A 13,688-nucleotide genomic window follows, 5' to 3' on the forward strand; every position below is an offset into this window, starting at 1 on the left:
TTAATTATGCATCATAATAAATGAATTGGTTGAAAAATAGCCCAAAGGGATCAAGAGTAACTCATCACAATGTTAATTAGGCCGAATTAAAGTTCATTTATTTATTTATTTATTTATTTATTTATTTAAATACCTTAAGAACCCTGGAGTTAGGGTATTACATAAGGGAGTGGGGTTATAGGAGATGTGATGATAACAATTCGCGGAATGAGCCGATGTCTTGGGTGGAGACGATGATTTCAGGCAGGCCGTTCCAGTCCACAGATGTCGCCGGGAAAAAAGATTTAAAGAATGCTGTGTTTCGGGTAAAGAGAAGGCCAACTTTTCCAGGGGGATCAACACGAGGAGATATGCGATGAGGTGGCAAGATGAATGAGCTATGTAGCTGGTCATCGTAGTAAAACCCGTGAAAAAGACATAGTTTAGCAATACGCCTGCGTGAACATAAAGGAGTCAAAGATAAGTTTTGTTTAAGTTCAGTTACGCTGACAAACCTGGAGTACTGAGACGTTATAAAGCGAGCTGCACGGTTCTGAAGTGATTCTATGTCCGATGTAAGGAATTTAAGATGAGGGTCCCAGACTGATGATGCATATTCTAACTTTGGGCGTACTAATGTGACGTATGCGAGGCGTTTGACAGATGAGGACGCGAGACGAAGATTGCGGCGTAAAAAACCAAGAGTGCGGTTTGAATCGGAAATGATGTTGTTAATATGAGTCTTCCAGGAGAGGTCGTGAGTGAAGTGAACGCCAAGATATTTGTAAGTTGAGACGGCATCAACATTGAGGTTACCAATAGAGTAAAAAGCTTGAAGGTGTTGACGGGTTCGAAAAAAAGAGAGGGATTTAGATTTGGAAGCATTTAAGAGCATTTGCCACTTTGAACACCATTCATTAATTCGGTCAAGATCAGTCTGCAGATTGAGTGAATCATTTGTGTTAGCTATGGGCCTGTAGATTACGCAGTCATCGGCAAACAGGCGGACCGTAGAGGACAGCGAAAGGGGGAGGTCATTAATATATACAAGAAAAAGCAGGGGTCCAAGAACAGATCCTTGCGGTATGCCAGAGGTTACAGGAGCGCTTCGGGAACGGCAGTTGTTGATGTGCACATGCTGGGTTCGGTAAGAGAGAACATTTTCAATCCATGCTAGAACGGAAGAATCAAGGGAAAGTGCGGACAGTTTTGTTAGTAGGAGTTTATGGGAAACACGATCAAAAGCTTTGGAAAAATCGAGAAAGATAGCATCAACCTGAGGAGAGGTTTCTAGGGAAATATGAATGTCATGGCTGAAAGCGGCAAGCTGTGTTTCACAAGAACGATGTTTTCTAAAGCCATGTTGATTAGGAAAAAAGAAATTGTTTTGTTCTAGAAAATGTATAACTTGGGAATGAATGACATGTTCCATGAGTTTACAACAAACAGAAGTTAATGATATGGGTCGATAATTTAGAGGGGAGTGCGCATCGCCGCCTTTGTGGACCGGAACGACCTTACGTCGTTGCGGTCCCATTGCGTCAAAAGTGACACAAAAATAGTATAGATAATGAGAATTCAGCTCGTAATAGCTCAGCTAGTTGTATAATAACTCGAAGTAATCAATAGAATCACCAAAATGTCGATTAGATCGAATTAATGTTCATTGGATCAATAGTAACTCAAGAGTAAGAAAAAGTAATCAATGTCCATTGCGCTTGTAATAAATAAATTCGTTGAATATTATCTCAACGTTACATAAAGAGAAGAAAAAAATGTAAATTAGGTCGAATTAAAGTCCATTGCAGCAAGAGTAACTCGAAGTTAGTAAAAAGAGTAATAATACGAATTGAGCTGAGAATATATCAATTGGTGGTATAATAACTCGCATCATTCATGTGAGAGCAATATGTCAATTAGTCTGTTATAAAGTTTATTGAGTTATTAGTAACTCGAAGTAATCTAACTACTCATCATAACATCAATTAAGCTCATAACAAATAAATTAGTTGAATATTCGCTCAATGTAATCGAGTCATCAAGATGTCAATTAGGGCGAATTAAAGTCCATTGTGTCAGTAACTTGAAGTAACCAAGAGTAATCACAATGTGACTCGTGCTAATAATAAATTAGTGATTCTAACTTCGCTCAATGTCAAGTGTAATCATGATATCAAAAAGGCCGACTCAAACTCTTTGGGTCAATAGTAAATCGAATTAATGAAAGGAGTGATCATAATGGTAACTGAGCTGAGAATAAATCACTTGGTTGTATAAAAGCTCCAAGTAATAATGAGTGACGATTATGTCAATTATAGAGTCAAAAGGTCACTAGTTACTCAAAGTGATCAAGATGTCAATAATGCTGAGATAAACTCAGTTGTACGACTTATATATCGAGGAAAGGTAAAAAGTAACCACTACGTTAATTGAGTTAATTTAAATTAATTAATTAATTTATTAGAACCTCGAAGGCCCTAAAACAGGACATTATACAAGGGATGGGCAACTCATATTTGTACGTATACAAGACAAGCATATACACTCATGAACGTCAAAACAAAAAGAATCAACAAAACATTAAAACAAAACATGAGAAAAAGTTAAAACACACTTATATCTAAAAAAATACTAGTTAATTGTGGATTCTTAAACTTCGCCTTAACATTTTTTTAAAAATATATCTATATTGTTGGCTGTGACTGTCTTTGGGCAACGCGTTCCATTCCATTATTGTGAAAGGTATGGAGGCGTCAGCGTAGGAAGTTGTGGATGCATATATGGGTTGTATTTTACTGGTGTTACCTAATCTCGGAAAAGATAAAGTGGGAGGAGGAAATGGTTCATTTCTAATTGTTGGGTTATGGTGGTAGATCTTGTAAAACAGCGTTAAACGAAATATTTTCCGGCTTAAAGTGAGTTCAGGGAAATTTGCTCCTTTGCGCGCAGTTCAGACACGCTTATGTAAAAAGAGTAATCGGAGTCAATAAATCGTACCGTTCTTTTTGGGATACTTTCTATAGTTGATCTTTCAGACAAGTTTGCCACGTAGACCATATGGATGCAACATATTCTAGTTTTGGGCGCACTAATATTATATATGCCATTTGTTTTACTTTAGGGAGGCGATTCTTAATTTCCGTCGCAGAAAACCGAGTGTGCTGTTCGCCTTAGCAACAATGTGCTTGACGTAGGATATCCATGTTAGATCGGTAGGTATTTATAAGATGAGGATGAACCGAGTATAATATCGTTAATGCCAGGCACGCAGCCAGGATTTTCTTTTGGAAGGGGGGCGCCCATGACAAAATGCTGTATTAGGGGGAGGGGGGAGAGGAGGCCTCCGCAAAATGGAAGATTTGGGGGGGGGGGGGGGGGGACGTCCGGGCCCCATGCCCCCCACCCTTTCTTTCACCCTGGCTACGTGCCTGGTTAGTGCTGTAGTTATAAGAGGACTGTGATAAAATGCGAGAAAAGGTGAGTACTTTGCATTTATCTAGGTTCAGTGACATCTGCCAATTATAACACCATTGTGCCATGGATAAGAGGTCAGTTTGAAGGGACGAGTGGTCGTTAGTGTACGAAATACCACGGTAGATTACGCAGTCTTCTGCGAAAAGGCGGATTGTGAAAGAAACACAAAAAGGGAGGTCACTGATGTAGATAAAAAAAAAAAAAGAAGTGGTCCGAGCACGCTTCCTTGAGGAACGCCAGATATTACGCTCGTTTTGGATGATACTCAGTTATTGACAATGGTATATTGACAGCGATCAGAAAGAATTAGAAATCCAAGTAATGATGAAGGGGTCAATTTTTAACTGGTGAAGTTTCATCTTGAGGTGGTTATAAAGTGCTCTGTGGAAGGGCATTCAAAAAAAAAAAAAAAAACATCTTTATTTCCATCGATAATGATGGTGGGACCCGTGGAAAAAAGCTGCAATATGCAGTTTGACTGGTCCTCGGGCCCCTACAAGAATCAGCAGCAACAAAAAAAAAAAAAAAAAAAAAATATATATATATATATATATATATATATATATATACACAAAGAGCAACAATTGAAAAATACATAACTACACACTTGCCTGTTTGTGAAGCAAATAGACAAACACAAAAAAGCTACAATAAAAATTTACAAAACTATGCGCTTTGGCCTGTTAATGAAACAAAATAAAATAGAAAATAGAAATCATGTACAGATCAGGAGCAAAAATACAAACACAATCCTTTAGAAGTTATAGAGTCAAAATCTACATCATAAATATAAAAATTACTTCGCAAGTGTGGTAGGGCGAAATTAAGCTTTTGGAGACCATAGTTCGTTCGCTGAGTGACCAAGAAAGATAGCGTCAGTTTGTTTTTTATGTTTCGAATTAGAATGAATGTTTTGCACAAATTAGAATTACTTATGTACAAATCCGAGGAGTTGGATTTCGCCTGATAATTCTTTACTGAATCCGTGTTGGTTTCTGGTAAGAAGGTCATTAGATTCGATACATTTTTATAACATTAGAAAATATGATACGTTTTAAGAATTTTGAAGGAATGCTGGTTAGTGATAGAGGGCGATAGTTTAAAGCCGAATTTCGGTTTCCGGACTTATGGATGGGGATGACACGGCCAATTTTCTATTCACGCGGGACGTTACCTGACTTAAGGGATCCACGAAAAATGTCGGTTAAAAACAGAAGTGGTGCATGCTTCGTATTTGTTAATATTTTTGAGTTGATGAGGTCATCGCCAGAACTCGAGGAAAGTTTGTGATTTTCAATAGCGTTGATAACCACAGAATAGTCGGTGGTAGTGGTTTTATACAAGGATGAGGAAGGGCAGGAAGGTCCGTAATGTTGTTAAGATGTTCGCTGGTGAACACGGAACGGAAATAGCTGTTTAGGCAATCGGGAGACTGGTCGTCGAAGAGAACCAGACCTTCGGGTGAATAGTAACACGGAGTAACCAAAAGAGTAATAAAAAAATCTTAAATGAATTTTTGTGTAGTCGCATTTGTCATAAATGCTTCAAAGTAATCAACCGAGTATTGAAAATTTTGCTTTCCTGGAGTTATTCGTCAATAATACCTATATAACCAAAAAAGTAATCACAAGGACACATAAGCTTCTACAATGTTCTTTTTTTATTAATTCCTCGAAGTAATCGAGCGAGTAATCAAAAATATATCTTGAACTTTTATCACGCGAATTGTACTATCACTATGTCGAAGTAATTACAAGTGCCACGTCCAGTAAGCTTAAAGAATCGTTGGATCACACTTGACTTGGACCGCGAAGCTTGGATTTCAATCTTCGAACTTTTCTAACAATTTGAAAAACATATTGAATTTGTGTGAAGGATAGGGACAGGAAACGTCTAAATCAGGTGTTTCAGCTCATATTGTCGGGTGGTGTAAGTGTCTGACGCATGTACAAGAAGTAGGGCTTTAGTAACGCCATCTATCTAGAAAGATTAATCGAGCTAAAGGCAAAAAGTAGTAAATTATCGTATATTATCTAATCGGCTATCCTTCTTAAAATAAAGGGTGTCGTCTTACACCCTTTCGTCCCATATAAAGCACCCCGAAATTTCAGTTCGACACACAACGCAAGTCAGACAGACGTCCCCAAATTTTACCATGGGGTTGATAACGGTGCGATATAACTTATTCAACAGCTGAAGCACGCATCAAAAACCACTGAAAGAAAATAGCGAGGTTTTGCAGAAAAAAGCCAAGAAGAAAAAAAAACACCGAATTTTTTTTTTCGTAGTTAGTAACGCGTACATTACCTATTTTAATAAGTTGTACCTCATGGCTATCAAGTTTCTCGTGAAACTGGGTACGCGAACTGAAGTTTTGGGGTGTCTTATACTGGACAAAGGGTGTAAGATTAAATTTTTTTTTTCTGAGAATGTACATTGCATCTTTTTCTATATTATTTTCTATTTGCACCTGGAATTCCACCTGGAATCGGTTTGGAACCCTCATCAGAGCTAGCTTATTAACAATCTGGAATCAGTTCGGAACCGGGCAGCAAGATTTATCTTGTCCGACTATGACCGCACCACCAGCGTATCTGCTCTAAAAAATTAACTGAACCTCTCACCCCCATTACAAGTCCGCCGTAAAACTGCAACCCTTTCAGCACTTCACAAAATTTCCTATTATCATCCTACGCTTCGCGACGCCCTACTGCGTTCTGCCCTCCGATCATCGACCCGACAAGGGAATTCCCGAACAACCGCCCGCTTATCTGATAGCACGAAGGCATTCAACCACTCTTTCTTTCCCCAGACAATTGTCGACTGGAACAACCTGCCTGATGCCATCGTAACAATTGAAAACTCGGAAGCATTCAAAACGGAATTATCGAAATTATTTGATTAAACAGCAAGGTTTCATCTTGAAATGTGTTTATTGTGCCTAATGTTTTTTTTTTGTGCTTTTATGTGAACTCGTGTTAATGTCTGTATATTTATTTTACCTTGTTTCTGTAATTATTGTATGAAACTTATCCATGCAGCCCCCCCCCCCCCCCCCCCCTTTATAAAATGCTCTCACGAGGGCCTTTAAGGATACATGAATAAATAAAATAAAATGAATAAATAAATTTCACGTCGTATATTATCGCATGCGATCTACACGGCTACGTTGGATCACCTCCCAAATTCTTTTCTATTTGCGCCTGGAATTCGATATATATATATCACGTTATCGGCACACTAGAATCAGCTGACGACGTGCGTCACGCACGGCCGTTGCCGTTCACAGATCGCTGTATCGCAGTATAAAAAAGAGGATTCCCCGACGTTTGCAGCACCCACACACACCGCTTAGACAGAAACATGAGGTCCCTGATCGTCTTAAGCCTTCTTGCCGCGTTGGCATCGTCCACGTACGCCTCTAAATGTGTCACGTACGGTGTGTGCGCGCTGGACGAAGACACGGACAAAGAACTGCCCTGCAGCGCCGAGACAGAGCCCGTGCCCATGGCGAAGAGCGATCTAACCAACGCCTGCCCCGCCCTGGCAACCTCCGACGGAAAGGAGGTGCCCGTCTGCTGCGACGCCAAGCAACTCAATACCTTCGTTGACAGCCTCAAGCAGATCAGTATTCTCGGCGTGAGCAAGGAGAGCGCCTGCTTCCTCAACTTTCAGAACTTCATCTGCCAGTCGGTCTGCTCGCCGCAGCAGTCCGACTTCATCGCCGTGAACGCGTCCAAGTCCACCGAGAAAGGCAAGGCCCACGTCGTCGAGTCCGTGTACGCCATCAGCAAGACGTTTGCCGAGGGCGTCTACAATTCGTGCAAGGACACCAGCACCATCGTCCTCGGCCTAAAGCTCATGAAGTTCATGTGCGGAAAGTACGGCGCGTCGAATTGCTCGCCGGAGCGCTTCCTCGAGTTCATCGGCTCCACATCCGACGAGGGTGGCCAATCGCCCTTCAAGACACACTTCCTGATAAGCGAGGCTCCTGTGACGGTCAATGGCAAACAGCTCACGCCGCTTAACAGGCCTCTGCATAAATGAGTTAGTTCGGCACAATTACTCTGATTGTAGGAATGTTTTTGTTTTGTTCCTGGATCCTGAGTTAGGTACGGAACCTATACTCCTTACCCGAATTTATTACGCTTGTGATCCAGACATAGAGTGTTAATTTATTTTAGTCATCGGCGGTTCGAAATAATTGGGAAGATCTGTACCCACAGGTGCACAGTGTACGTTCTATTTGGTTCCCGAATGCGCTATAGGTATACGCGTCCGATAAATGAAGCAAAATAAAATGTATTTGAACCTCCGCCTTACTATTTACCTTTTGATTCCCCCGTGTCAGCCAGTGATGTTCCTTCCGCATTTTAAGATATTTTGTTCAGTTCACAATGAGCGAGGAAGCCGAATGAAAGGTTCAGTCGAGTGCGTATCTGACCAGAACACCAAACTGGGAATTTTTGTTTCTTCAGAGTGTTGTAAATAAGACGGTAAGCGGCGTCATTTCCGCGGCCTTTATATTTGGCGAATAGTGCAAACTGTCAGTTTCCAGAACATTTCGCGGATATAAAATTTCGTGAGTTTAAGTGGTATGTCGTGCATTATATAAAAAATATAATGATGTATTTTTTCTGATTCATTCGTAATACTTTTCGGGAAATTGGCGAAGATCAGGCATTCGCGAAATTTTAAGCCGTTCACAGTACTTGGTACATAGAAGCTCGCCTAAATTGCTGGCCATACCGACGCGCTTACCGCCCGTTTTTACGCGTGCGCGTTTTTTTTTTCTTGGCGGGAGGAAGTTACGTTTTCTTGCTAAATACGAATAGCGGAGCGCGTGACCTTAGCCATCTAAAGTCACTGGATCAAGTGACTTTATAGCCATTTTTAGCCTGCAGAACCCTAAAGCGGAACTTGGTGGCACTTTGCCGGCGGTATTTTGCGCCATGACATCATCTTTACTCTTGGCTACACGTGGCGGGACACTCGCCGTCTTCATGGTGAGCGCACCCTCGAATTGCTGCTCTTTAGAATCAGAGGGCCGTCCGCGATCCCGTTGAAACGAGAACACACAAAATCGAGTATAGTCATTTGCAAATCAGGGTAATTTCAACGCGTAAATTTTGTTTCAATCGACAAACGTCCATTGTTATTTTTTGATTGCAACATAATGATTTCACTGATAGCGCATAAGCCACGATGACAGTGGATTATTAGAGAACGACGCCCCTTCTGAACGGAACTGGAGTGGCTTCAATCGAATGACTAAGCAGAACATGTCAATACAATGTTCAGCCTCTGCCTGATCAACTTCCGGCGTGCCACGAATTCCCACGGAGGAGTGGCCTCACTCTTCAAGCCACTCAAGAGCACACCGTCACTCAAGAGCACACCGTCAAAGCAAGAGGCCTGTTAAGCGGCGTGAGCTGTTTGCCATTGATCGTGACGGGAGCCTCGCTTATCAGGAAGTGTGTTTTGAAGGGCGATTGGCCACCCTCGTCGGATGTGGAGCCGATGAACTCGAGGAAGCGCTCCGGCGAGCAATTCGACGCGCCGTACTTTCCGCACATGAACTTCATGAGCTTTAGGCCGAGGACGATGGTGCTGGTGTCCTTGCACGAATTGCAGACGTCCTCGGCAAACGTCTTGCTGATGGCGTACACGGACTCGACGACGTGGGCCTTGCCTTTCTCGGTGGACTTGGACGCGTTCACGGCGATGAAGTCAGACTGCTGCGGCGAGCAGACCGACTGGCAGATGAAGTTCTGAAAGTTGAGGAAGCAGGCGCTCTCCTTGCTCACGCCGAGATTATTGATCTGCTTGAGGCTGTCAACGAAGGTATTGAGTTGCTTGGCGTCGCAGCAGACGGGCACCTCCTTTCCGTCGGACGTTGCCAGGGCGGGGCAGGCGTTGGTTTGATCGCTCTTCGCCATGGGCACGGGCTCCGTCTCGGCGCTGCAGGGCAGTTCTTTGTCCGTGTCTTCGTCCAGCGCGCACACACCGTACGTGACACATTAAGAGGCGTACGTGGACGATGCCAACACGGCAAGAAGGCTTAAGACGATCAGGGACCTCATGTTTCTGTCTAAGCGGTGTGTGCGGGTGCTGCAAACGTCGGGGGATCTTCTTTTTTATACTGCGATACAGCGATCTGTGAACGGCAACGGCCGTGCGTGACGCACGTCGTCAGCTGATTCTAGTGTGCCGGTGTGCTCTTGAGTGGCTCTTGAAGCCACTCAAGAGCACACCGTCAAGAGCACACCGTCACCCTATGGCGGTGAATCACAAAAATAAATTTTGTCACAATAAATAAAAAAAATATGAACCGATATTTCGCTTTAAACGCTGCCCGCATCCGCCGCTAGGAAGCAATTTTCGCATTTCTTGATTGCACAACGAGCATGTCGCCTCCCCACGTTGACAGCTTGGGGTGAACGGAGTCTAGATGCCGGTGTCTTTCGTCAGAAGCCGTTTCTATACTTCGTTTCAGTTTAAGTCAGCTGTGGCAATAATAGCGTGAAGTAATCAAAAGAGTGATAACAAACTGCAATTGCACTTGTATCACCTGAATTGCATCAATGATAAGTCGAAGTAATAAAAAAGAGTAAAGAAAACGTGAATTCTGCTAAAATAAAGTCCAGTGCGCCACTATAATAACTCGTCAGTCATACGAGTAGTTACTCAAAGGAATCAAAATACTGAAAAAAATTCCAGTCGTCCCCTTAAAATCAAATTCAATAAACATGTTACTCTAAAATATTAAAAGGGCGAAACGCGACCACATAAAAAGGGCAACTCCGCTCAATTCCGAAAAATTTAGGCTTACATGTGATTCCATTTCCCAAAGCACTACTAAACAACTCTACGTCTTCGGATTCGCGAAATGTGGAATATTACTTGCGTAATCTTAATTTAAACATCAGCTGATACCGAACCGAAACTTTGGTTGCGTCAGGCAACATTGGTCTCATGTCGTCAGGGTCATGGCCACGTCACATCGAACCACGTGGTCTTGTGACGTTCGGGGGGGCGAGGGACAGGACACGCGCGTGGTCGGTGGTAGCCCGGGGGAGAGGGGGAAGGGGAGAAGACGAAAGAGGAGAGGGGGAGCGGAGAAACAGAGCGCTCAGGGCAGCGCAAAGTAGCGCATCCGCGTTACGGTGATCACGTGGACGCCGTTCAGCCAACACCGAGAGGAGAAACTCATGACGTCATCGTTCTATTTCGCTCTGAGAAGTAAAAACAAACACAACGTGAGAATGACGTACACATGCCTCTGACGTAGTGGCTCATCGTTTGCCGCTCCAACTCCGTCGCATTGACTGCGCTGATGATTGCGCCTCGCGCCGCACGCTAGAGTTGGCAGATTTCGGCGACTTGGCTCGTTTAGAAGCTTGCTGGCCAGTTTATTAAATATATAGACGAAATTAGATCATAATATTTGACAGGGCTGCATAGTTTTCTAATTATCACACATGAAGCGGAGTTGCCCTTTAAGACAAAGGGGCCCTGCAATCATATTTAAGCGTCTACCTTTTTTGCGGTTTCCAAGTCTCTTGGGGTTCAGGCAAGCCAGCGGGCACGGAGAGAGTAACTAAATATCAGTGCGTCATATTTTAACCGGACGACGCGGAAACCTCTTCCACCGACGAGGGCGACCCGTGGTACCGAAAGCGCGCAAAATTTGACGTCTTTGGTCCTGGGCTTACTACTGGTCAGAGCCGCTAAAAGCTTTTTTTTAGTCGAAATACAAAATATAAGTGGCGCGAACTGTTTCAATTACTGATAAAAGTAGTTTTTGTTCAGTATTTTAGATCAGAAAAGAAACAAATGCAATTTATAAAGTACGGAAACAAGAAATGACCCGTCGACATACCCGCCACCAAGCGGTGGAAAAGGCGGCGCATACTAGAAAAGAGTAGTGGGATCAGGCGCCGACACGGAAAGGTGCCGGATGTACGTGACGGCGCTGCGGTCGTTTACGGACTGGAGGATCCGACCGGCTCCGAGTGTTCCGAAGGCGTTCGGCGAGAAGCTTTGTCTTGCGGTTTGGCCATTTCGCGGTATGGCAGCGCGAAGTGGCTCCCATTCTGAACTGATCTTTACCCCGTGTTTTCTGCCGTTTGTGCCAATGAAGTGTCATGCAGAATTAGTGCTTAATCGCGCAACAAATGCAATGAGAGCCGCTCTGGCTGCCCGCTGTATGCAGCCTATCCAGAAGACGCTTTAGTGGCGCCCTCTCGCGCCGTCAACAGGGAGTGCGGCAGCCGTGTGCGCTCGCCCTGAGCTCACTATCTCTTTTCTAGTTCACGGCCACTCAAGCAACCAAGGACGTCATGAGGGAGGTTATTTTTTGCTTGTTTTTGTAATCTTAATGTGCCTATAACTTTTAAAATAAAGCGAAATTCGAGAAAAGAAAAGTTACATTAAGTTACTACGATTAGTGCGCTCAGGTTTGGTGCAAATTAAAACCAGTAAAAAAGTGCTTGCAGGGCCCCTTTACTACATGCATTTAGGGTGTCACAGATACCCAGGCTTGATCTAAAATGGACCGTAAACGGCGGCGCCGTTACGTGGCAATTTAAACTTTTCGTGAAAAATGAATTTCGCAGGTCGGTTTTATTATACAAAATTACAAAGCTTAGCTCCCTTGCTGTAAAAAAATAGTGCCAAAGAACTTGCCAGATCAACGGCGGGCGGCGACGCAGACGAGCAAGTCGAGTGGCGGGGGACGTTTGGCGCAAGCATTGATATGTGGCGCTGCCCGCTTGTTCCGGTTTGCTTTTAAAGAAATATCGAAGGTGCTCGGGTAGACCGTTGTCTATTGATAGAAACGCAATCTCTTTGTTAATCTACAGTCGGCCACAAAAGTTTGCCTACCACGCGAATTGTGGTCGAGCTGCATGGCCGCGCAAACTTGCGGCTCGGGGCCTGTGGTCGAGACCCGTAGTGTGCGGGTAAGGTGAAACAAAGTGTAGAAGTGTGCGCCTTCTCGCCAACGCCAATTCGTGCGGCACATATACATGAAATATGCCGAGGTATTTGTTTCATCAATATTGATTTGTCTATGTCGTCGCTGCCGTTTGTTTAGTCAAAACTGAGTCTCTGACGCACAGTCGCGAATATTTAACTGGCTTGGCGCCGCCACCCGCAAGATGGCGCGGCTGTCATTTCATTGCGCAGAACCATTTCCAATGAATCGGAAACCACCTCATAAGATTACGGTTTCGTTCCGGTTTGAATTCACTATCAAATGTTTGGTTTCGGTTACAGTCTTGTTCCGGTTCAGTTAGCAATAACAGTTTTGCTCCAGTTTTCGGTTCGGGTTTGGTGCGACACACTGGTTAAATTCTACATACTAATCGCGCATGATTACAACAGCCACTTTGACGCGTCTGGGGGCGGCAGGAGCAACACCTTGTCTGTCTGAACTACTCAGTTTTAATTGCTTCAGTCAGGACGCGCCACTTTCATCCTCGAATGAGTATAAGTCGGTGAGACAATCAAGCCGTTAGTGACTACCCCTGCAATGATGCTGTTTCAAGAGCTACTTACCATGCGCTAGCGAATCGCTCCATCAGCCCGTAGGTTCTAGAATACAATCAACACAGCTCGCATAGGAACCGAGCCCATTCCATTCCATTTCGGGCAAAAGGAATCTAATTCCATTCCCATTCCATTCCCCCCAGCGCTGTCGCCATTCTATCCCTATTCCATTCCGGGGTCGCAAAAATGCGGGATGATTCCGGAATCATTTCAAATCAGGAATGGCAACTAAGCAACGCTGCTTCTTGAGGCTATTTGGACCGCACTTTTGAGGCGCGTGAAGCTAGGAAAGTGTACGCCGGCTAAACAGCAATTAATGGCTGAGCCCGTGAATTGAAGCCTGTGGTTCTCGCGGTTGTCAAAAGCGCTGGTCAGATGTAAAAAATGCTTAGCTATGCTCTTCAGTCAACATGCCAACCTCAAACTTGGAGCTACTTGGGCAGCCTTCGCCCATAATCCGTAAAGGCTGCCTCACGCATGTTGTCCATGATCGCACCGAAGGCAGATATAATCCGCTCTTTTAGTTTTTAGTCCCGTCATCGCGCGCACGCGAATTGTGTAGACCTGGGCCTTTATGAAACGATTGAAACCCCAACCAAAAAAAGTTACAAATTGTCAGGTAAGGTGACTGTAGGAACCAGGGCATTGTCGGTGACCCTCGACCTATCCAGTGGTCGGGAAAG

The 13,688-nt window shown here is 43.9% G+C and overlaps 1 protein-coding gene and 1 pseudogene across 1 annotated transcript; one reads left to right on the forward strand and one right to left on the reverse strand.

The window, feature by feature from the left end:
• The first annotated feature begins 6,767 nt into the window (after positions 1–6,767).
• LOC8033088 (NPC intracellular cholesterol transporter 1) lies at positions 6,768–7,771 on the forward strand. The gene has a single exon (XM_002402545.4). It carries the CDS (start codon positions 6,817–6,819, stop codon positions 7,498–7,500), a length of 684 nt encoding a protein of 227 aa, XP_002402589.3. The 5' UTR covers positions 6,768–6,816; the 3' UTR covers positions 7,501–7,771.
• A 1,069-nt stretch (positions 7,772–8,840) lies between these two features.
• Positions 8,841–9,549, reverse strand: LOC8040885 (annotated as a pseudogene).
• Between the last annotated feature and the right edge of the window lie 4,139 nt (positions 9,550–13,688).

This window comes from Ixodes scapularis, unplaced genomic scaffold, assembly GCF_016920785.2.
Source record: "Ixodes scapularis isolate PalLabHiFi unplaced genomic scaffold, ASM1692078v2 PGA_scaffold8__174_contigs__length_109621045, whole genome shotgun sequence".
In the NCBI taxonomy this organism is placed as follows: domain Eukaryota; kingdom Metazoa; phylum Arthropoda; class Arachnida; order Ixodida; family Ixodidae; genus Ixodes; species Ixodes scapularis.

Coding starts and splice junctions, on each gene's coding strand:
- LOC8033088 (XM_002402545.4), top strand. CDS start 6,817: ATGAGGTCCCTGATCGTCTTAAGCCTTCTTGCCGCGTTGGCATCGTCC.